Source organism: Oryza sativa, chromosome 7 (genome assembly GCF_034140825.1).
Source record: "Oryza sativa Japonica Group chromosome 7, ASM3414082v1".
In the NCBI taxonomy this organism is placed as follows: Eukaryota; Viridiplantae; Streptophyta; class Magnoliopsida; order Poales; family Poaceae; genus Oryza; species Oryza sativa.
The window spans coordinates 1,996,587-2,017,337 of record NC_089041.1 but is presented as its reverse complement, the minus strand read 5'-3'; the positions used below and the strand labels follow the sequence as shown (position 1 = coordinate 2,017,337).

At 45.2% G+C, this 20,751-nt stretch overlaps 3 protein-coding genes across 5 annotated transcripts; 1 reads left to right on the top strand and 2 right to left on the bottom strand.

Moving 5' to 3' along the window:
* Positions 1–46: 46 nt before the first annotated feature.
* On the bottom strand, positions 47–9,284 carry LOC4342361 (protein ESSENTIAL FOR POTEXVIRUS ACCUMULATION 1). Of its 2 annotated transcripts, none has more exons than XM_015791023.3 (10): positions 9,112–9,284; positions 8,031–8,098; positions 6,936–7,865; positions 6,767–6,848; positions 6,573–6,638; positions 4,878–5,522; positions 2,009–4,760; positions 959–1,122; positions 817–876; positions 47–707 (listed from the first exon to the last, which is right to left on the bottom strand). In XM_015791023.3, exons 1-10 carry the CDS (start codon positions 9,197–9,199, stop codon positions 343–345), a joined length of 5,220 nt encoding a protein of 1,739 aa, XP_015646509.1. In that variant the 5' UTR covers positions 9,200–9,284; the 3' UTR covers positions 47–342. The 2 variants fall into 2 exon arrangements, with proteins under 2 accessions (XP_015646509.1, XP_015646510.1); XM_015791024.3 differs by having other exon boundaries at positions 8,046–8,098.
* A 1,652-nt stretch (positions 9,285–10,936) lies between these two features.
* LOC9272126 (proline-rich receptor-like protein kinase PERK4) lies at positions 10,937–14,699 on the top strand. 2 transcript variants are annotated; one of them, XM_066312138.1, is made up of 6 exons: positions 10,937–11,096; positions 11,192–11,594; positions 11,688–12,182; positions 12,379–12,465; positions 12,557–12,627; positions 12,730–13,565. In XM_066312138.1, exons 2-6 carry the CDS (start codon positions 11,306–11,308, stop codon positions 13,402–13,404), a joined length of 1,617 nt encoding a protein of 538 aa, XP_066168235.1. In that variant the 5' UTR covers positions 10,937–11,096; positions 11,192–11,305; the 3' UTR covers positions 13,405–13,565. The 2 variants fall into 2 exon arrangements, with proteins under 2 accessions (XP_066168235.1, XP_066168234.1); XM_066312137.1 differs by lacking the exon at positions 10,937–11,096 and adding an exon at positions 14,427–14,699 and having other exon boundaries at positions 12,730–13,400.
* A 3,521-nt stretch (positions 14,700–18,220) lies between these two features.
* LOC4342360 (uncharacterized) lies at positions 18,221–20,538 on the bottom strand. The gene is made up of 3 exons (XM_015792294.3): positions 20,317–20,538; positions 18,705–18,835; positions 18,221–18,596 (listed from the first exon to the last, which is right to left on the bottom strand). The coding sequence occupies exons 1-3, from the start codon at positions 20,410–20,412 to the stop codon at positions 18,485–18,487; spliced, it is 339 nt and encodes a 112-aa protein (XP_015647780.1). The 5' UTR covers positions 20,413–20,538; the 3' UTR covers positions 18,221–18,484.
* Positions 20,539–20,751: the final 213 nt, after the last annotated feature.

The window sequence follows — 20,751 nt, the reverse complement described above, 5'->3', positions numbered from 1 at the left end:
AAAGAGGAAAAAAAAGCAACAGCCGCAACATGATGAACTCAAATTCTTTTTGATCTTGCAGCAGGAAATTCTATATTAGCATCATGTATCATGGCATAATTCACATAAACAACAAACGAAAATTGATCAGATCAACCCCTACTGAAATTTCTATGAGAAGAAAATCTACTGTAAGTTACAGGAACCAAAATCACCTCATGAGCGCATCGTCAAAAAAAAGGGATGAACCAAAAACTACTCATGAGCGGCATAATTAAGCTCGGTTGCCATTGCAACAAATCTAAGACGACAGCTCTTTGTGAGCAACAAAAGTATGTACAACGGTGCCGTCATACGCTGTTCCTAATCTTCCACGTTCTGGATCTCACCCATCATTATACGGTTGCTGACTACATTGAATCCTAAAACTGCTGCACTCACCTTCTTCCCCTTCTTCCCTTTCTTCTTTCCTCCGTCCAGCTCCGTCTCGGTGCTGGAGGCTCCTTTGGCTGCAGAGGCATGGTTTGCACGCCCTGCACCGTCCCCACGGACAGCACGGGCAGGTAGCTGGAAGGCCATCTCGATCACATCAGTTGACAGGAAGGCCTTGTAGTTGAGGAACTTATCGATGAACTCGCCATTGCGGTCAAAAGAGCCAAGGTTCTCCCGGAGGAGCATTTCTGCCTCAACAGTTGGTTGCTTGATGCAAAACTCGAGGAAGCTTGTATCTAAATGGGAAGAGTAGACCAAAGAATCAGATGTTGATACTTGATCGTCCAAGCAAAGCAAGACAAATAAGTATTGATGAGTTTTGATGCAAGAGCTATTTAAATATACCATTTGTTCCAGTGAGTCTGGCCCACTCACTCTCGCACCAATCCCTGAAGTCCATTGCCTCTGCAGCAAAACGCAAACAGCTGTTAGACAAAGTAGACGATAACAAATGGTTTTCAGAACCCGAGTAGAAATGCTACCATACCTGTTTGCCTGTTTGCTGCCTCTGCTTTCCCTTTACCAGCGTGGTTGGCAGTAGGAGCAGTAGAAAGGGGCAGTCTGCTGGCCTGGGATTTTTGACGGTTCATTGGGGACTGGTCTTTAATACTGGAGCTTCTAGTCTGACTTGAAAGAGTTGGGAATTCTGACCTGGTTAACATAAGTAAAATAACTGTGAAAATTTGGGGTAATAAGATTGAGAAATACGGAGTAGTCACCTACGGGTAAAGTGCTCTACAGAAACCGTAACTGTAAAAAATGCAACAGTAGACCCTACCAAGGTGCTACTGGAGATCAAGCTACATCACTCCAAATCACCAAATCACTCGTAACAATATCATAGACTATTTATGCTCCAAGTTCTAATCCACATACGAAAAAATTGGCTAGGAGATGTGAAAAGAAGTGTGTACAACAGGTATTGTAGATAACTTCTGAAGTATCTCAAGTAATGCACAAAGCATGCAAATGTGAAATCGAGTGACATTCTGCTAAAGAAACTCTTATCTTTTCTACTTCTCAGGAGGAGTTGCAGCTACAAGTTCGATAATGACCAACCCCCGTATGCTAGAGAAAATAAACTTTCAGAAACATTTTGTTCTGGAACTCTGCTGGTGCATCATATGTTCATGTAAGGTGCCAAATGAGCTTCAGAGAAATTGCAATGGCCACAAATTCTAATATGAACTACCATCAGATGATATGCTATGCAAGTGAGCACTGAGCAAGTCATTCATGAAATACTACTGATGACCACATCATTTCACTAATCAAACATGTAGGTAAAATTTCGCCAAGTTCCTGTTAGCAAGTGAATGCTAATATGTAGTATATACGTTGGATAGATGTTCTTAAAAAAATGCAAAAGAATACTGCATGACAATGTGTTCCTAATTCTGCAGTTCAGCTTGGTCATCAATTTGCTCATGTATTGCTAATTTTATGAAAAAAAATAAGGATATAATCATATCTGTCAATGAACATTAACAAATAAAGTGAGTAAATATGAAAGACATTGCAATTGCAAAGAACTTACTGTTTCTTATCTTGTTTAGCATGCTCAGAAGGGCCCCAAAACAAATCATCTTCAGCATTGGATTTGGAACGACTGGAAGCATTAGAGCTCATCTGGACAGGAGCAACAGCCTTTGATGGAGATGAGCCAGAAGCTTGCCAGGAAGGAACATTTGCATGATTCCTTTGGTTGATAGATACCTTTGCTGGGGTTGGCGAGGGTGGTTGCTGCTGGGCAACAGCAGATCTTCTTTCTTGCTCTCTTTGGATATCTCTCAAAGACAGAGGCCTTTGCACCTTTGCTGACTCACTAGACCATGCTGGAGCAGGTACTGCACTTGCCTGATCACTCTTCCAGGGAACAAAATCTCCAAAAGACGGACCACTTGGTGGAGCCGGTAGTATTTCTTTCTCTTGATGTGATTGCTTTGAAGGCTTTCCCTTTTCAGTAGGTACAGATACAGTCGATGAATCAAAGGAAACAACAGGTGCTGGGGCTTTGACTGCAGATCCTTTTGCTTTTGTCGCCTTTTTCTTGCTCTTCTTAGAGTCCTTGGCCTCAATGAAGTCAGTATCATCAAAAGCAGGAGCATCAGGCTGAACAACAGCAGAAGAGAGAGGTGGAAAAGCCATATCATTAGTATTGCCCATGTCCTCATTATCTGTGTTACTGGACCTTGCTAAAACTTCTTCTGCTAATAAATCATGCAACTGGCTTCTCCTATTCCTTGAGTCGCCAACACTTTCCAGGCCATCCACTGATTTACTTACAGCCATCAACTGCTGGTCCGAAGTGGTCAGCATGCCATTCCAAGGAATTGATGGCACTGAAGCTGCAGAAACAGCTGGCTTAGCATTCTCCATTGCTAATCCCCTCTGTGCTCTAAGCTGTTCCTCAGCTTGAATTTCCAGAAGTGATTTAGGTCTAGGTCCCTGAGTAGGTTTCCACCCACGCTGGTTTACTGCGGCAGCATTAGGTTCCCATTCACCTTTGTTAGTATCATAATCCTCGGAAAAACTTTTCGCAGGTAGAACCAGAGATGATTCCAATCCTAGCGGTGGGTCAGCAGATTTAGAAGAACTTTCCACTTGGATGGGGGAACCCCAAAATAGCTCCTCTGCATCATCTTGCAAGTCATGCTTAGCTCCACCCTGATCTGAACCAACTAGAGTTTCCTGCCTTGGCTGTTGAGAAGTAACCGTCTTTGTAGCTCCTTTGGCTACATCCGCACCTGCCTGTTTCTTCTTCTGCTTCTTTTTCTTTTCTGATTTTTTTGTGTCCTGTGTATCAGAGGCTTTAACTTCAGTTGCCACAGTTGGTTCACTACCACCGAGGATATTTTCTGAAGATATTTTCAAATCTTGCACCTGATTGGAAATATGAGATGACAATGTTTCAGGTTTTGGATCAAACGGTGCCTCAGGAAACTCCTTAGGTGCACTTGGAGCTGCCCCTATGACCTCAGAAGATCCAGAGCCCAAAATATTTTCAGACATGATTCCTGTTTTTCCTATTCCAATGCCCCTTTCATGAGATCTAACCTCCTGTTGATCAGAATCATCTTCACGCCTATTTGCAACTTCTGTTAGCATCGGGTTCACTATACTGGCTTTTAATTGTGTATTGACATTGACCTTATCTTCCAACTTCTGGGGGTGAGAGTAGCGATCTTTTGAAGGTACACCACCAAAAATTTCATGGGGCAATAAAGAAGGTACAGAGCTTTGAGATGGACCTACACCCTCCATACCCTTCTTATTCATAATACTTGGATCACTAGGTTGCTGCCCCTCCTGTGTACCATGGGCAGTCAAAACGCGGTCTGCCTCAAGAACCTCTTTCATTTTCTGAAGGCCAAGATTCGAAGAATCACCAGTTGGCAATGAAGTACGTTGTGACCCATAAAGATCATCAGGTTGCTGACTGGAATGCCCATGAGGTATAACTTGAGAAAGCAGGTGCTGTTGCTGCAACAACAGCTGCTGCTGCTGCTGCTGCTCAAGTTGCAGCAGTTGCAATCGTTGCTTCTGTTGTTGTTGCATTTGTTGTTGCATTTGTTGTTGCTGTTGCATCTGTTGTTGCATTTGCTGCTGCTGCTGCTGTTTGAGCAACATCATCTTGTCCAACATAGAGAGTTGAGGTTGAGGTTGAGGCTGAGGCGTCACAGGTAGCTGTGGTTGCAATTGTAGCTGTGACAGTAGATACTGGTGCTGCAACCTAGTTAAAAGCTGTGGGTCTTGGGATATTTCAGCACGTAACTTCTCAGGTCCCAAATGAGCTATTTGTGACATGTTCAGTGGCATGAAGTTTTGCTGTTGAATAGCAGTAGTGGCTTGTTGGGAACTCTGCACACTTGCACCATGCATGTTAAGTGACCCTTGAGTGAGATCCACACCATGCCCACGAGGATCAAGATTCTTAGCTTCAGGGTAGTTTGACCATGCTGGCAATCCAGAATTAGAAGCAGGTGCTTGAGGTTTCTCTGCAGAATGCAGCATCGCAAGCAAATCAACATTCTGAGATTGCAAAGCTTGGCGAGGTGGATCAGCCATGGGAGGGTGCAATTTAGTGTGTAGAGCAGATGCTTCTATATCTTTGTTTTGCACTTGTGCAGCTGGAATACTGTCTCCTGACCAAAATGAACCAGGATTTTGCAAAGATTTTTGCCTCTCCAACAATCTTTTCTGTACCAAAAGGTAAGTCATGCTGTTCCCAGTCTCTCCTCCAGACACAGTAATGTTACCAATGCCACTGCTGCCATATTCAGTCATACCTAATTAAAGGAAAAAAGGATTTTATGTTAAACCAGGATGCATGCAAGATTAGAATTATGGTTATAAAAAACAATAAATGGAATGAAACGGCCGCTATTCTTGCTAAGAAAACAAACCTGCAGTCATAGCAAGCATTTCAGCTGAAGGATCACGAACACTATTAGACATAAGCGACTCCAAAAAGCGATTTTGAGCTTCAACTGCACCATCTTTCCTGCTTAGCCCACTGTCAAATGCTCCAACACTGGCTGATCCTGCATGTGTGTTACTCGAGCTGACAAAATTCCCAGTTGATAGAGTTTCTGGCATTAGCATGTCACTGGGTTTTGTTGCAGCGAACCCTGGAGGTGGTCTTGCCTTTGCTCGTAGATGAGGCATAACATCCCCAAGCAATAAGAAAGGCGCATCAGGGGGTGCATTTGCAACACGAACTAACAAATCGATACCAAAGTAACCAGCCTCGAACCAGCCAATGATGTCAGCTCCAGAAAAAGGGCCTTGAACCTGACCTTGTGGATCTTTGTAATATAAAGATAAGCTTTCTGGATTAGGATAAGTTGGAGTGGCAAATCCATCAACACCTGTAATAACAGCGACTTTACTTTCCTGATCTAATGCAAAGGGCATTTGCTGTATATAGTCAGCAGTTGGTCCAGGCCTATGTTCTCCAATGAGCCTAGATCTTTGTGGAACAACATAAGCAGATGTTTCTGGCCGCAAGGAATCCGCTCTGGCCGGCAAATCAGTATTACCAGGAAAACCTATTATAAACCAACAGTGGCAACCTTTAGCATGGGAAAATGATTTAACAGACACTGCAAGAACTTACGAAAGAATAGTAGTAGAATAATAACAGCACAAAGTGAGCTGGTTTGACAGCCTTCCAACATATCTTTTAAAAAATACAAAAAACAGTAAGGACTTCAACATGGCCTACGAATTTAAAACAAAGAGATCATATTGATGGATTAGTTTGCAAACCTTATAGCATAGTTTTATTGAATGTCTACAAGAAGTTAAAAACGTTTTCCTGTCCAAAAGAAAAACATAGAATGCTTGCAGCTGCAAACTTTGTCTTGTCCAACCAAATTTACATACAGGAGCAAACAGGAAACTTGCTATAACATCTACAGCAAATATAAAATTTGGTTAAATGTAGAGGCACTAAAATAGAAAAGGAAATGCTTCAAAGCGCATGTCAAATTGACTGATTGTAAACAAGGTCAATGTACACAACTCCACATATTTAAGAAAACAAAATTATACTAACAAAAACCTGGAAAGTCCCCTAGTCATCAGAGAGTTGGTGGTGACTAAAAAAAATAAGAGAGTAAATTTCAGAAAACCCCATGTTTTATGGTCAAGGTTGCGGAAAACCACATGTAATATGACTTGTGGCACATACCCAACCTTTATTCAAATCTCGATCTAAAACAATATTTTTCAGAGTAGTGAAGACTGAAGAGTTAAACTATCAACCTTAATCAAGAAGTCAATAATTAAAAATTTTGCATACATGCTATGTTTTAAAATTTTAAGTAAAACCATACTCAACATTCATAGGGCTGGGGTTTTGTGAAACTTTATAACCATAATACCTGAGGTTTATTTGCCACCAATCAAAATATCTAGGGTTTTATGCAACTTACCCATAAATCATGTGGTTTTGTGAAATTTACTTCAAAAAATAATGTTCAAGGATGAGTGAATACACTATCATCTCTGTGTAATCAGTTAATCACTTGATGCCTATTCAAATAAATGCAATGCAGTGTACAACAAAATTGTAAAGACAGAAATAAACAAGGTACCCCTGAGACTTGCAGCTGTTTCTCCCTTGACATCTTCCATGCCTCCTTGTTGATCTTCTCTACCATCTAATTAAAGAGTGAGAATTCAATCAGTAAGATAAAAAAATATTTTCATATGTTAGTAGTACACAACAACATAAACAAACTGCTGAAAACATGATTTTGGTTGTTTTAATGGGGAAATTCAGGATTACTTTTTCCAACCGGGCCATCTTTGGAAGCCTGATGGACGCCACTGTTTATGATATCCCCTTTATCAATTGCTTTTAAGATGGCCTAAAAACATAAATAGAACTGTGAGATAAGAAACTGTACTGCAATAATGAGATCATCCCACTTGAGAAAATTATAGCATAAAATTACCGCTTCATCAGTAGTAGGAGCAGACAATGCTAAAGGTTCCAAAGTTTCTTCTTGCATAAATGCAGAGAGTTCCTCACAGCCACCAAGGGGCATCTTGAAGTCAGTAACATGAGAAGTTCTGTATATGTCAAGCAGTTTCATTCTACTATATCTAAATGCTGTGCGATCTCCTGATGTACCACCAGGCCTGTCAGAAAGTAGGCCAAGATGGAATGGACGTGATGATCCTGAACTGGCTGTGTTTGTACTTCCAGATGTAAATTTTCCACGAGAACCTGGAAAACTTGCAATTTCATTGTCTGGCTTCCCTCTACCATATCCATATGTTGCAGATGATTTTTGTGTATTCTGTGAGGGATGATGAGATGAATCTCCCCGTCCACGGCCCACAGGATAACTAGATTTCCATGATCTAGAAATATTATCATCTCTTTCAGCATCCTTCTCATGACTGTTGCCGTCTTTTCCATGAGCTATGTAGTGAGAGAAACCTTTTTCACGGGCAGCATCACCATCTTTGCCTGAATCACCCCATCTGTCACGCCAATTCTCAGACTCCTTATCATTAGGGCCCCTACGAGCACTCCATTTGTTATCACGGCGTTGATCATAGTTTCCCTCCTTGTTACCGGAGTCACTCCAACGTTCCTGTGGAGGACGACGACCATCCACAGAGTACTTGGAGGAGTCATCTGACCACCTTTCCAGTTTGCGTGTATCACCATGTTCCTTGTCTGTCTCCCTCCAGCGATTCCACCGAGGGGCTGAATTTGGTTCTCTTTCATCATCACGCCAGCGTTCACGACACCCAGTTTCACCATCAAGCACAGAGGCCCTGAAAACATCCTTTCTTTTCACACTGAAGCTTGTGTCCTCATCATTTCCTGGTATCTTTGAACCATCTGAACGAACACCCAGTAAACTGGGTTCCTGCCACAAGCAATCAACGATCTTCAGTATAGACAAGCAAAAAATAACTAATAAGAGAGGTTATTATACACTTAAAAGGTATCCTACTGTTACAACCATCATGTATAGTATTAGCATGACCAGTTCCCTAAGTCTAGTTATTAACCTAGCTTCTCAATGTCTAACCTTGTTTTCTCCCACCTTCATAAGCCATTGAGGAGAAAGAGGCATCTCAGTATCCAGTCCTTGCTTGTCTGCAAAAAAAAAATAGTATCATGAATGAGGCATGGAACATGTTCTGCTGACAAAGAAAATGTATAGAACACAGATTGCGCCATTAATATGTGATATTACCAACACAACCATTCCTCTCATATGTTTGTAACAAACAAATAATTAACCAAATAAAGGACCAATGGTTGACTTGATAAAATGAAAGGCTAGAATAATATACCTCAAATCAACACAACTAGATCAGGGTTTTGGACATTAGTTCTACAACTTTTTACCACAATATTGGGCCTGTTCGGCTGCCAGGGCTGCGACGCAAACCGTAGCCAACTGGAACAGTCCCGCAAGCACGAAGACAGCAGCGGCTGCAGCCCTTGCTTGCCGAACAGGCCAATTGGCACAGGATGCAAATTTAAATCAAACGGGTTTCTACAACAACACGTAGGTTTTTTCCACATGTTGAGTAATCAGTGAAACAAGCTGTCATCCTCTACACATAGCTACATCAAATCCAAATTTCTCACACAACAACGGGTGTGACATGACATGGCACATGCTAACAACATCAAAGCATAAGTTACCAACAACAGCATATGCACATAGAAAAAAATATAAATCTGCAAGCATACACAGCAGAAATCAAAGTAATAAAATGCAGGGAAGAGAATCCATCCCAGCCAAATCAACCGCACAAAACCCCACAAATCAGACGGAGGTTAAACTAGGACCATTGCATCTAATCCACCCAAATCCCAAACCGATTTCACTCAACCACCCAAGGTACCCGCCCTTAACACGCCCCCAACACCTGCCTCACCACCAAGTCCAAGTGAGGGGAGGGGGGGGGGGGACAACCACCATTTCCCAACCGCCCAAAAACCCCAAAACTCCGGGAACGGCGGGGCGGATCGAACGACCGAACTGGAACCAAATCGGACCGGCCCGAGCAACCACGGAACAGCTAGGGTTCCGGCCCGGGGGAACGGATCGAGAGGGAGGGGAGGGGAGACGGCGGGGGGCTGAGTTGGGGAGGGACCTTTGGCGATCTGCGGCGGTGGTGGAGGGGCGTCGACGGCGAGGCGGCGGCGGAGGTCGGCATTGGCGCGGTCCGGAGTGGCGGCCATGGCGGCGGCGGCGGCGGCGGGGAAAACCCTAGTTGGGAGGTTTGTGAGCGAGAGGAAGGAAAGAGGAGGCGAGCGAGCGAAGGGGAAGAGTCTGTTGCCTCAAGCCCGGATAAAAAAGCCAGCCGCACGCACAGCGTGCCGCGTTTCCTCGAGGAGGGGCTCTTTTTCGCCTAAGCCCCTTACTTTTGTAGAATTATCCTTTACAAATGTTCAAGATGGGAGATGAATTCCTAACTCCTCTGTGTAACTTTTTATATCGGTCCATCTCCCATATCGATATATTTTCACGGATACGTTGGGTTGTTTGTAACATTTATTTGTAGCTTTAATGATGTCTATCTTTGAGATATGTATCGTGTGTAGATTTATATGTATGTTAGGATGACTCATTAATGCGTAGATTTAGATATGGATAAAGAGTAGCGCCAAACACATTAGACGGTCCAACCGCTTTAAGCGGCCGCGTGTGAATGTATAGTTGGCCCATGAGAAACCCCTAGCTACTTTAGCATGTTTTAGGGGTTGGCAATTCATCCGCTTAGGCCCAGGCCCAGATCCAATCCAACTATGGCATCTCGCCTAATATGTGTTAGTTTAAAATCTCATGATGTGTTGGCCCACTGAGTTCGATTTTTCAAACCTCTCACGATGTGTTGGCCCACTAAGTTCGATTTTTCAAACCATGTTAATGCTTGATATATGCACATGTGAATGAAAAACCTAATCCATTGCGATAGATTAAAGCTAGCAAGCAACAAGTGAACTAGGAAGTACTAACTGACTGTAGGCGACCAACATTTGAAATATTTTTTTATGGCGCACCGTCGTTGACAGTTTAGATTTTTTCAAGGATGTCCTTGCATGATCAGATAGTATCATTACAAGCTAATAATCGCAAATGTGCAACCCATTAACCTACTTCCCTAGACAATATATAGACATACAATATTATGAGACTCGATGCTTTCAAATTCCATATGTGATCATGTAATGAACTCTCGAGCTTTCATGCTTTCCATTATCATCCATTTTGTTTCAGGACACATGATTTTTGGAATGCTAACTCAAGAGGACTCAAAGAGATCGTGGGTGAAAGCATAATTTATTACCTTTTCAGTTTCAGCAGCTGCACATAACAGATTTAAAGAAATAGAGAGGGCGTAAACCATACTTGCCTGCATACACAAGAAACTTACGAAAGGGCATGTAGCCTAGTGGTTACAGTGACCTGAGTAGTACACCAAGGTTCTGAGTTCAAATCTCCTATGGAGCGAATTTTAGATTGAGTTGTTTGCGGGGCTAAGTTCCCTATTTCAATGGCCGTATATATCCGGTTGTATGTAGAGGCCGGGTAAAAAATACCCTTCTCTAAAAAAAACACAAGAAACTTAAAAAAAAATCTCTAGGTAATATCTCTACTTCTCTAAAAAAAACACAAGAAACTTAAAAAAAAATCTCTAGGTAATATCTATACAAATCAAAGGGCCTTCCAGTAAAATGGCCTGCGTAATGACCTGAGGAGTAGTAGCACGGCCGGTCAGAAAACTGACGCTAGGTGTCCCCGTATCACGCACACAGAAGTGTAACCGCCCTTTAATTCTCCTCCTCCTCCACGTCAGCTTTTTGACATGCAAACTGCCGCTCGCTGCAGGCAACTTCCAAACCGAACAGATTGCAGTACAGATCGTGCAAGAATAGCAAGCGCGCCAAAATGGCACATCTCGCGCCATGGCCTTTCGCCTCAGGTACATTACATTGGGGGTAATTAACTAACTGCTCGATCTTTGATTAATTAATTACCCCCCTCTTGATCAAATTTGTTCAATTAATTAGTTGCGCGTTTGGGTCGATCGATCCAGTGCGTCCTCTCCTAGATGTTGTTGCCAAAATTTTGCATGTAGGTTACAGTTCGCATTAATTTCGCAATTAATTTTGCTCGATCGTTCTTGCATCGGACATGCATGAAAATGTGCTTCCTCTTTGGTTTTTCAGATCGATTGATTCGTGTTGAAGTTTGGAATTGGAATCAAACAAAATTGGGTCAACAATCTTCAAAAAAAAATTTGTGATGTTCTATCGTGAATCCTCTGGCCGCGCGTCCAATTCATGATCATGTCTTCCGATCCCTCGCCGTCGTCGCCGAGGGGCACCGATTCGCCGTCGACGTCGATGGCGGATTTCTACTCGCCGTCGCACGCCTCGAGACGGCTGTCGACGTCGATCACATTTGCCGGCGGGCTCGACGTGACGTCGGAGCTCGTCATCGCCGCCGTCGCGGCGGCGCTGCTCCTCGTCCTCCTGTTCGCCGCCTGCGCCTGCTGCTCCTGGTGCTGCAGGAGGAGGTCGGCGACGCAGCGGTGGCAGAATCACCACGCCGCCGCCTTCGGGTACCAAGGTGAGGCACACGTCGCGCACGCCATTGCTGTGACTTGCCATTGCTCGTCGTGTTCCTGACCATGGCGACGTCGACGGCGCGACGACGACGCAGGCAACACCACGGCGTACTACTACCACCACACCGGCGGCGCGAGGCCGCAGTGGGCGGCGACCAAGACCGGCGCCCCGTCGACGCCGCCGAACATGATGATGCACCCGACGAACATGACCGGCCCGCACGTCGTCGTGCGGCCGCCGCTCGTGCCGCCCCCGCCGCCGCCTGTTCCGGCGGGCCTGGACGAGAACGCGTTCGGGTACGACGAGCTGGCGGCGGCGACGGGCGGGTTCTCGGAGGGGAACATGCTGGGGCAGGGCGGGTTCGGGTACGTGTACCGCGGCGTGCTCGGCGACGGGAAGGAGGTGGCGGTGAAGCAGCTCAGCGCCGGGGGCGGGCAGGGGGAGCGGGAGTTCCAGGCGGAGGTGGACATGATCAGCCGCGTGCACCACCGCCACCTCGTCCCCCTCGTCGGCTACTGCATCGCTGGCGCGCAACGCCTCCTCGTCTACGACTTCGTCCCCAACCGCACTCTCGAACACCACCTCCATGGTAAATAGTTAACATGATAAAAGACGGGTAATTCACTTATACTTCAATACCGTACATGGTTACTTACTTCATCGTGAACATGATAAAAGATGGACAATTCACTTATACCTTAACATTATAACACGGTACATAGTTACTTACTCCACTATGAACATGATAAAAGACGGACAATTCATTTATACTTCAACGTGTACAGAAAAGGGGTTACCGGTGATGAAGTGGACGACGAGGTTGCGCATCGCGGTCGGATCAGCAAAGGGGCTCGCCTACCTGCACGAGGAATGTAAGTTGAACTCCGAATTTTGATCAGTTCATCGATCAATGGTGGCTTTGGTTCAGTCTGTGATAATCTCCTTTTTTTTTTTCTGTTGAAGGTAATCCTCGGATCATTCACCGTGACATCAAGTCGGCAAACATTCTCCTGGACAACAACTTCGAGCCACTGGTAAATCAAATCATCGATCAATCAATCGATCATATGCTGTGTTCTGCAACATTGTCTCGATGGATCGCTGACTCTGAGACCAATTTGGATCATCGTGTTTAGGTTGCGGATTTTGGGATGGCGAAGCTGACGAGCGAGAACGTGACGCACGTGTCGACGAGGGTGATGGGGACGTTCGGGTACCTGGCGCCGGAGTACGCGTCGAGCGGGAAGCTGACGGACAAGTCCGACGTGTTCTCCTACGGCGTCATGCTGCTGGAGCTTCTCACCGGCCGCCGCCCCGCCGACCGGAGCTCCTACGGCGCCGACTGCCTCGTCGACTGGGCGCGCCAGGCGCTGCCCCGCGCGATGGCCGCCGGCGGCGGCGGCGGCTACGACGACATCGTCGACCCGCGGCTGCGCGGCGAGTACGACCGGGCGGAGGCGGCGCGCGTCGCCGCCTGCGCCGTCGCCTGCGTCCGCCACGCCGGCAGGAGGCGCCCCAAGATGAGCCAGGTGGTGAAGGTGCTCGAGGGGGACGTGTCGCCGGAGGAGCTCGGCGACGGCGCGCGGCCCGGGCAGAGCGCCATGTCGTCCAGCAGCGGCGACTCCAGCTCGGGGTCGGGATCGTACACGGCGCAGATGGAGCGGGTCAGGCGGACGGCGGCGTCGCCGGCCAGCCCGGAGTACTACAGCAGCGAGTACCAGGGTTACGGATGCCCGTCGCCGGCCAGCAGCGCCGGCGACAACGCGTCTTCCGGCGAGCATGATAACCAGTGGCGTAAAGCTCACCGGTAATTAACTAGAGCGATGCTCCGGTGTTCTTTACTGCTAGTATATATACTATAATTCTTTATTTGTGATAAGTATTTCAATACTATAGAAACAAAGGCAGCTAAAATTCTGTAGTTGTCATTAGTTACCTTGACAGTGTTATCTGACATTTCAATTTTGAGCTAGATATATATTGCGTGACTTAGTAGTAGCCCAAACGAAAATATGCAAAAAATGATTCAGATTTTCAGGCTCATCTGTCTAATGGGGAGACTACGAGAAGTAAATAGAAGGTGTCAATCAGATAGCTTTTATTGAAAAAAGATTTATATAATGGAGGGGGTGTTGATTCTGCATGAAACATTAAACGCAATGTACCGGAAGAAGCAATCTTAAAAAATTAATGGAGAATAGCTAATATGGTCCCTAAAGTTTCGCTCCTGGATCATTTTATTTCTTAATCTTTTATATTATTCAAATAAGTCCTTTAAATTTGTCATGTAGGCTAACATAGTCCTTGGTCTCACCAAAATCGCCACATGGACATGCCATGTCACCTTCCTATGCAAAATCTATATGATTTGTCCAATTTACCCTTACGCATAGGAAAATAAAAAACAAAAGGAAAAATTTAAAAAAATATATGGTATATGTAAGAGCAAAAATATACCTCAAAAGGGTGAAAAAAAAGTATTTTTTTCCTATGGTTATGTCTAATTCACCATTATATTTATTTTTCTATGATATATGTAAGGGTAAATTGGACAGCTCATCATAGATTTTACATGAATGATGACATGGCATATTCATATGATAATTTTGGTGGACCCAAGGACTATTCTAGGTCTTATGACAAAGGTTAAGGATTTCTTTCGACCATTTAAAAGATTAGGGACTAAACTGATCCTATAGACAAACTTTAGGGACTAAAGTAGCTATTTTCCCAAAAATTAACTTTGAAAAGGCATATAACAAAATGACCATGTGTTTATAATATGCTGAAAGCAAAAGATTTCTCTGATATCGAGTGTGATTGGATCTTAAAGGTGATAAAAGGAGGTAGCAGCAATGCAGGAGGTCGACAGTGGCTGCAGGGCAGAATTGCGTCGTGGTCTTCAGCGGCGTTGTCCTGCGGCGGCTACACCGGCTAACTTCTCGCCGTATATATAGCAAATTCGGTAATTTAAATGGAAAAAAAATCACTGTATCAGTGTTGGGCCGATTTCAGCCCATTACTTTTCCTCCTGTATCTCCCTCCCTCCCTAAAGAGATTTGGGGGATAATGAAATGGGCCAAAATAAGCCCAAGACTAGAGATCAGATGGGTGGACTGTTTTCTTCCGGAAAAAGTACACCGGAGGTCCCTGAACTTGTCACCGAGATACGAAAACGTCCTCAAACCGCAAAACCAGATATATGGGGTCCCTTAACTATATAAAACCGGTCACCCGAGGTCCTTTAGTGGTTTTGACTCCGGTTTTGGTCTACGTGGCGGCTGAGTCAGCGTGGGACCCATCTATCAGCATGCCACGTCATCACTCACTCTCCTCTCTCTCTCTTCACTTTTCTCCAGCACTGCGAAGAACACCGCCGGCACCACACCACCGCCGCCGCCGCCGGCCGCGGGGCGCCTCGTCGTCCAGTGCCCCAGCGACCGGCGTCTCTCAATCGAGGGTGGGGGTGGCAAAGGTGCAAGCGAGCTCGAGCGATGGTCGAGGCGGCGAGGTGCCGGCGGCGGGGGAGGAACTGGGCGGCGTCGGCGGCGGGGGAGGAGCTGGGCAGCGGCAGCACGGAAGAACTGGGTGGCGGTAGAGGAGATGGGAGCCGGCGAGTGTGCGGGGGAGGAGCTGCGCGCGCGAGCTGCCATCATCGTCGTCCGCCACCACCTCGCTCCGCGCCACCGCCTTGCCGGCCTTCTCCGCCCGCCGTCGCCCCACTCCTCTCGCCGCCATGCTTGAGCTCGTCCTCTTTTATCTCCCCCATGCTCCTGCCGCCACCTTCCTCTCCTTCTCCCGTGCCGGAGCACAAGCCGCCGCTCCTCGGCGTCGACGGCTTCCTGATCCAGCTTTGGCCGCCCGACGCCGCCGAGGTGCTCGCCTCGCGCCTCGGCATCCACCCCTCCCTCCGTGCCCTCAACTTCGCGATGCGCTCCGCCCTCCGTGCCGCGCACCTTGACCTCGTCTTCCGCCTCTTCTCCCCCGACTTCCTAGGCGACGCCGCCATTGTAGCCTTCCTCGTGCGCGCCTGCTCCGTCGAAGGCCGCCTGCTCGACGGCCTCCGCCTCCGGCGGGTGAGGAGCTGGGCGGCGTTGGGGAGGACGAAGGAGCAGTCGAGCGATGGGAGTGCGTCGATGGCGGCAGCGGCGGCGCGGATGAGCCACTCGATGGCCTTGCTTGGTTGGTCGACGCCGAGGCGGTCCTGGATGTCGTAGAACGCGATGGCTGTCGGCACCGACAGCCTGACGCGGCGGTCGGGGAGCCCCCGTGACGTCACCACTTTGCTGTGCTTGTCCTTCTCGCCCGCCGCTGCGCGCGCCACCCGGCTCGCCCGCCACGCGCGCCGCCGTGGCCGCCGACGCCAACGCCGACGAGCGCGCAGCGCAGGAGCTTGCGCTCCTTGCCGACGACGACCTCCTCTATGGCCGACGCTTGCGCTAGCTCATGCGAAATCCGCCTCGGCTTCGTCTGATCGATTTTAATGGAGGCTGCTTTAGCACCTCATGCTCCTGCCGCCACCTCCCTCCCCTTCTCCCATGTCGCCGCCGCCGCATCGCTGGCCGGCCGTCCGACCTCCTTGTCCCGGTGACCTCCCCACCGCCGGCCGGCTTGCCCAGAGGGAGATGAGTGAGAGAGAGAGAGAGAGAGGAGGAAGGGAGGGGGGGGGGAAGAGAGATGATGACGTGGCGTCCTGACATGTGGGGCCCACGTGGATCCCACGCTGACTCACCCGCCATGTAGGACAAAACCGGGGTCAAAACCACCGAAGGATGTAAAACGAACGGTTTTGTAAGTTAAGGGACGTCATATATCTGGTTTTGTGGTTGTGGGACGATTTTGTAATTCGATGACAGGTTGAGGGACCTTCGGTGTACTTTTTCCTTTTCTTCCCACTCCTTGAGAAGGACTGAAATTAGCCCAATACTGATTGAGAGATTTTCTTTCCTTTTATGTTTTTAAAGTAGTAATTGCTGAAACAATCCTTGTTTTATTAACATTAGTAATGTAGCTCTGAAACCTATTTTAGTTCATGGAGTATTTAGAAAAAAAACTCACACCTTGATTTATTAAGAAGATTTTATTCCCTTGTTTACTTCATTAAACTTAATTGATTTACACATTACTATAGAACTCCAAACATATTATGTAATTTTAAAATTCTTGCAAATTCAGACTATTGTGTTTCAATGAAAAAAAAAGATATGATAGTGTTTTCAATGAAAAAAAAGATATTTATGATGAAACAAAATAACATTCATCACGATACAATGTTAAACTAGCTTATGACGATTTGTCCTTAGTTTCAGTGACGGACACCTCATTTTCATCACTAAGCGCCACATCGCTCCCTACCAACCGTCGTAAAACTAAATAACATAATACTCCCTCCTTCCCTAAATGTTTGACACCGTTGACTTTTTTAAACATGTTTGACCGTTCGTTTTATTCAAAAGCTTTTGTGATATGTGTAAAACTATATGTATACATAAAAATATATTTAACAATAAATCAAATGATAGAAAAAGAATAAGAATTAACAATTACTTAAATTTTTTAAATAAGACGAACGATCAAACATTTTTAAAAAAGTCAATGGCGTCAAACATTCTGGGATGGAGGTAGTAACAAATAACTTTCATGGCACGAGAAATTCGTCAAGAGAAGATCGCATGCGTTGTAGTGTGGACCAACACTATCTCCTCTCTCGTCCTCACCACACCGTATGGAATCGAGGGCAAGGAGCGAAAAGCCATAACCCCGCCGCATCTTGGCCTTTGGCGGCGGGAACCCATGGTTAGCCAGTGTCCCCACACCTAATCGCCCCCACGTAGCCCTGGCCTCCTCGTCGTCCTCCTCTCTCGACGACCGATCAGCTTGATGACTCAATGTTTGTGGTGGTGGCATCACTTACTTGTCATCAGAAAGGGAGGTTGGAGGAAGAGAGATGTCCCCGAGTTAGAGGAAGGACACGATGGTCATTTCCCCTTAGATGTGGTAACATGACACCTTGCATGCTTAACGATGGCATAAGAAATACCCAATCTTCAATGGTGAAAAATCAGAGTTTTCCGAGAGAGTGATATTTGAGAATACATCATCCGGGAGAATGACATGAAATCAAAAAGAAAAACCCAAAAGAAGATGGGAGACAGAGGTAGAGGGAGCTAAAAAGGACATCTCATGCTGTTTTTTTCGTCACCTTGTTGTAGTCTATCATATTCTGGTGCCTACTGCCTGGAGTGTCTAATTTATAATGTACATGGACATAATAAGAGCGTCACTCATATGTAACAAAGCCACATTTTTCATTATCTTTCAGCAAATGCTAGTGTCACATAGCAAACTTTGTCACTCTATTAATATCAAAGAATATATTTCTATTTTTTTTAAAAAGGGAAATTCAAAGAACGAGATGGACCGCCTTACGCTGATCTATGGACTGGCGTTGTGTCCAACGTCAGAAATCCGATTGGACATCGGAGCTCTAGTCACGTCCCCTAATACAGTGGATATGAAGGATCAAGCTTATAAGTGATACGCTGGTACAGTGAATCATACAGTGATGCAACTAAACATTGTATAAATCACGCTCATAACTGTTGCATAGGCACGCATGAACGACAGTAGCATACAAAGGATGAAATTTGTCTTGAAGAAGAAAATACATGACAGGGATACTTACCATGTTCAATGATACACAAGCAAAGAGGGCTCTTAATTAAGTTCCTCCAATATTCTGGGACAGCGATATAGCAGTACCAGTGTGCAACACCAAAATTAACTGCATAATCAGATAAACAGAGTGCTCTAAAATAGATAAAGGCACTAGGCCAGCTGGTGATCATCTAAAACTCAAGAGACTAGTACTAGACAACAGTATCAGATATACTACTCGTTATATCTGATGAGAAGGGCAAAAATTCCAATCGCTGCGCCCAAGCTAGAAGCAACCATTGCCCTCTTCAGCTTCTTGTATGCAGCGATCTGCTCCTCCGTGCGCCTTGCAAAAAGAAGATGTGAATAGGTGTTAGTTAGCACATGGATGCCACTAGTTGGGAGTATATCGCACACGAAAGTATAAGGAATTAGGTTGCCTGTTATATAGTACCGTGCATCTTCCTTAACCAATTGGGCAAAAATCCGAGACCGCTCTTCAAAATACTTGTCCCCAAGCAATTCAAAACAGTTGTCATCAACAGGAGTTTTAGTCTTAGAAGATGTCATGCTGCTCAGCTTCTCCTACAATACCATCAAAGTAAGAAACAAAATCAAATTGCCTGTTAGTATTTCACCGTGAATTTAAAAAGTTCATAATTTTTTTTAGCAAATTAAAAGATATATTCTTTTTCGCAGGATGCATAAATAACTCTACAGGTATACGTATGCACTACAGTCACATTGAATCAATCAATCTATCTATCTATCTATCAAACGCTGGCAGAAACACTGCAAGCTGATTGGTTGATTTGGTGTGCAATAATATGTTGACATGTGTCTATTCCCTCTATTATATTCCACAATCTGGAAGCAAGGTAAAAAAGGCAAAAAAAAAAAGCAAGTACATTAACAACTTCCAGAGCTTCCCATTCTGGTGGGATTGAAATAGATCTATTATTTCCTTTGCATAAAAATAGTCTTCTTTAGTGCCAACTATTAGAATGTTGTAGAAAAAAGAGAGAAAATAAAGATTCACCCTCGAAGAAGAAAAACCAAATTTTCCATCTATGCACAGCCTCTATACTTAGAGATCAAAGCGAAGGAAAGCTAAAAATAAGATTAAAAATGTGAACCAAAAAGAAATAAAATGAACCGAGGAAAGAACAAAAAACAGCAAGAGGGTTGCCTTCTGCTTGATAGGTCACCCGCAACTAATTTTATCAAGTACTAAATTTTGCTATGTCATGAGGTTTGTGGGCATCAAAGTAAAACTTTCTATGTAATTCATGTGCATATATCAAACTAAATTGTGCTAAATCAAATGTGTATGCACCTCTATTAGGTAAATTATGTGATTTTTACACATCCCGAGTAAAAATTATGCAGAGGAGAAAAGAAAATATCCGATTCTACCAAAATAAATTTCTATAATAAGATAATTAGAAATCTGTTGATCTTCTAGAAGTTAAATAGGGAATTAAAAAAGTGAATAAATATTATGAGAATTAAACTATGTGCTGCGTAAAAATTGTGAAAAATATTACGTTCTAAACAGAACACAGGAAGCATATGCATGCAAATTTTCATGTGTTAGAAAAGATAAAATGAAAAAATAAATTAAGAATATTACTGCCCTGTTTATGACGTCCTAAAAGTAAACCACAAAACCCCAAAACCATCTTAGATGATCATTATGTAGAATATGTAGAAAATAATATTTGTTATTAGATATTACATGTCAGCCTCTATGTTAGAGGTCCAAAATGTTATATAAAAACTTGAAAACTAACATAGATACGTTCTGAAAGTCTGTAAACACGTACTATAAAAATAAAATAGCCCGTCGCGCCAACCGATGTGTCTATTTTCAGTGGTTGATTATAATCATTCTCAAGACAAATTAAACATTTTTGAAAAAAAAAAGGCTGGACTTTTTTTTCCCTCGAAACTAAAAGCTCGCGAATCGGGGACTAATTGAACAGCGTGCGGTGATTGAATCGGGAAGATGAAGATAATTACGGAGGAGGAGGGAGGGGGAGAAGGGGAGGGAAGACGAAGAACACCTCGGGGTGGAAGGAGCTCGACGCCGGCGCCCGGCGGAGGGTGGCTGCCACCGGCGGCCTGAGCTTCCCGGCGAGAGAGCGCAGCGCCATAGCCATGCCGATGGCTTCCGGTTGCTGGGCGTCGAGATCCCGGGAGGGAGATGCCTGCCTGGCCCTAGGGTTTCGCTCCTCTCCTCCTTTCCCCTTCGTCTTCTCCTTCCTAATCCTTCCCCTTGCTGTCGCGCACGAACCAATCAACAAACCGAGTACTTATTAGCTAAGCCCGGTCTATAGACCGTGGCCCCACCAGCCAGTCTATGCAAGTTGATTGGAGAAAATTTGCTTTTGAAGCCTGCAACGTTGACGTTTTTAAGATTGGAATAAGTTCACTTTGGGTCCCTCGGGTCCCTCTATTTGTTGCCCACTCCGATTTTCGTCCTTTGACCGCAAAACCGG

Excerpts from the sequence above, each read along its gene's own strand:
- LOC4342361 (XM_015791023.3), bottom strand. The coding sequence starts at position 9,199 with ATGGCCGCCACTCCGGACCGCGCCAATGCCGACCTCCGCCGCCGCCTC. Across the intron at positions 8,099-9,111 it reads ACCGCCGCAGATCGCCAAAG|ACAAGCAAGGACTGGATACT; the intron begins GTCCCTCCCCAA and ends TTTTTTTTGCAG. Across the intron at positions 6,849-6,935 it reads CTCCTACTACTGATGAAGCG|GCCATCTTAAAAGCAATTGA; the intron begins GTAATTTTATGC and ends TTATGTTTTTAG.
- LOC9272126 (XM_066312137.1), top strand. The coding sequence starts at position 11,306 with ATGATCATGTCTTCCGATCCCTCGCCGTCGTCGCCGAGGGGCACCGAT. Across the intron at positions 11,595-11,687 it reads CGCCGCCTTCGGGTACCAAG|GCAACACCACGGCGTACTAC; the intron begins GTGAGGCACACG and ends ACGACGACGCAG. Across the intron at positions 12,183-12,378 it reads TCTCGAACACCACCTCCATG|AAAAGGGGTTACCGGTGATG; the intron begins GTAAATAGTTAA and ends CAACGTGTACAG.
- LOC4342360 (XM_015792294.3), bottom strand. The coding sequence starts at position 20,412 with ATGGCTATGGCGCTGCGCTCTCTCGCCGGGAAGCTCAGGCCGCCGGTG. Across the intron at positions 18,836-20,316 it reads CGAGCTCCTTCCACCCCGAG|GAGAAGCTGAGCAGCATGAC; the intron begins GTGTTCTTCGTC and ends ATGGTATTGTAG. Across the intron at positions 18,597-18,704 it reads TTGGTTAAGGAAGATGCACG|GCGCACGGAGGAGCAGATCG; the intron begins GTACTATATAAC and ends TCTTTTTGCAAG.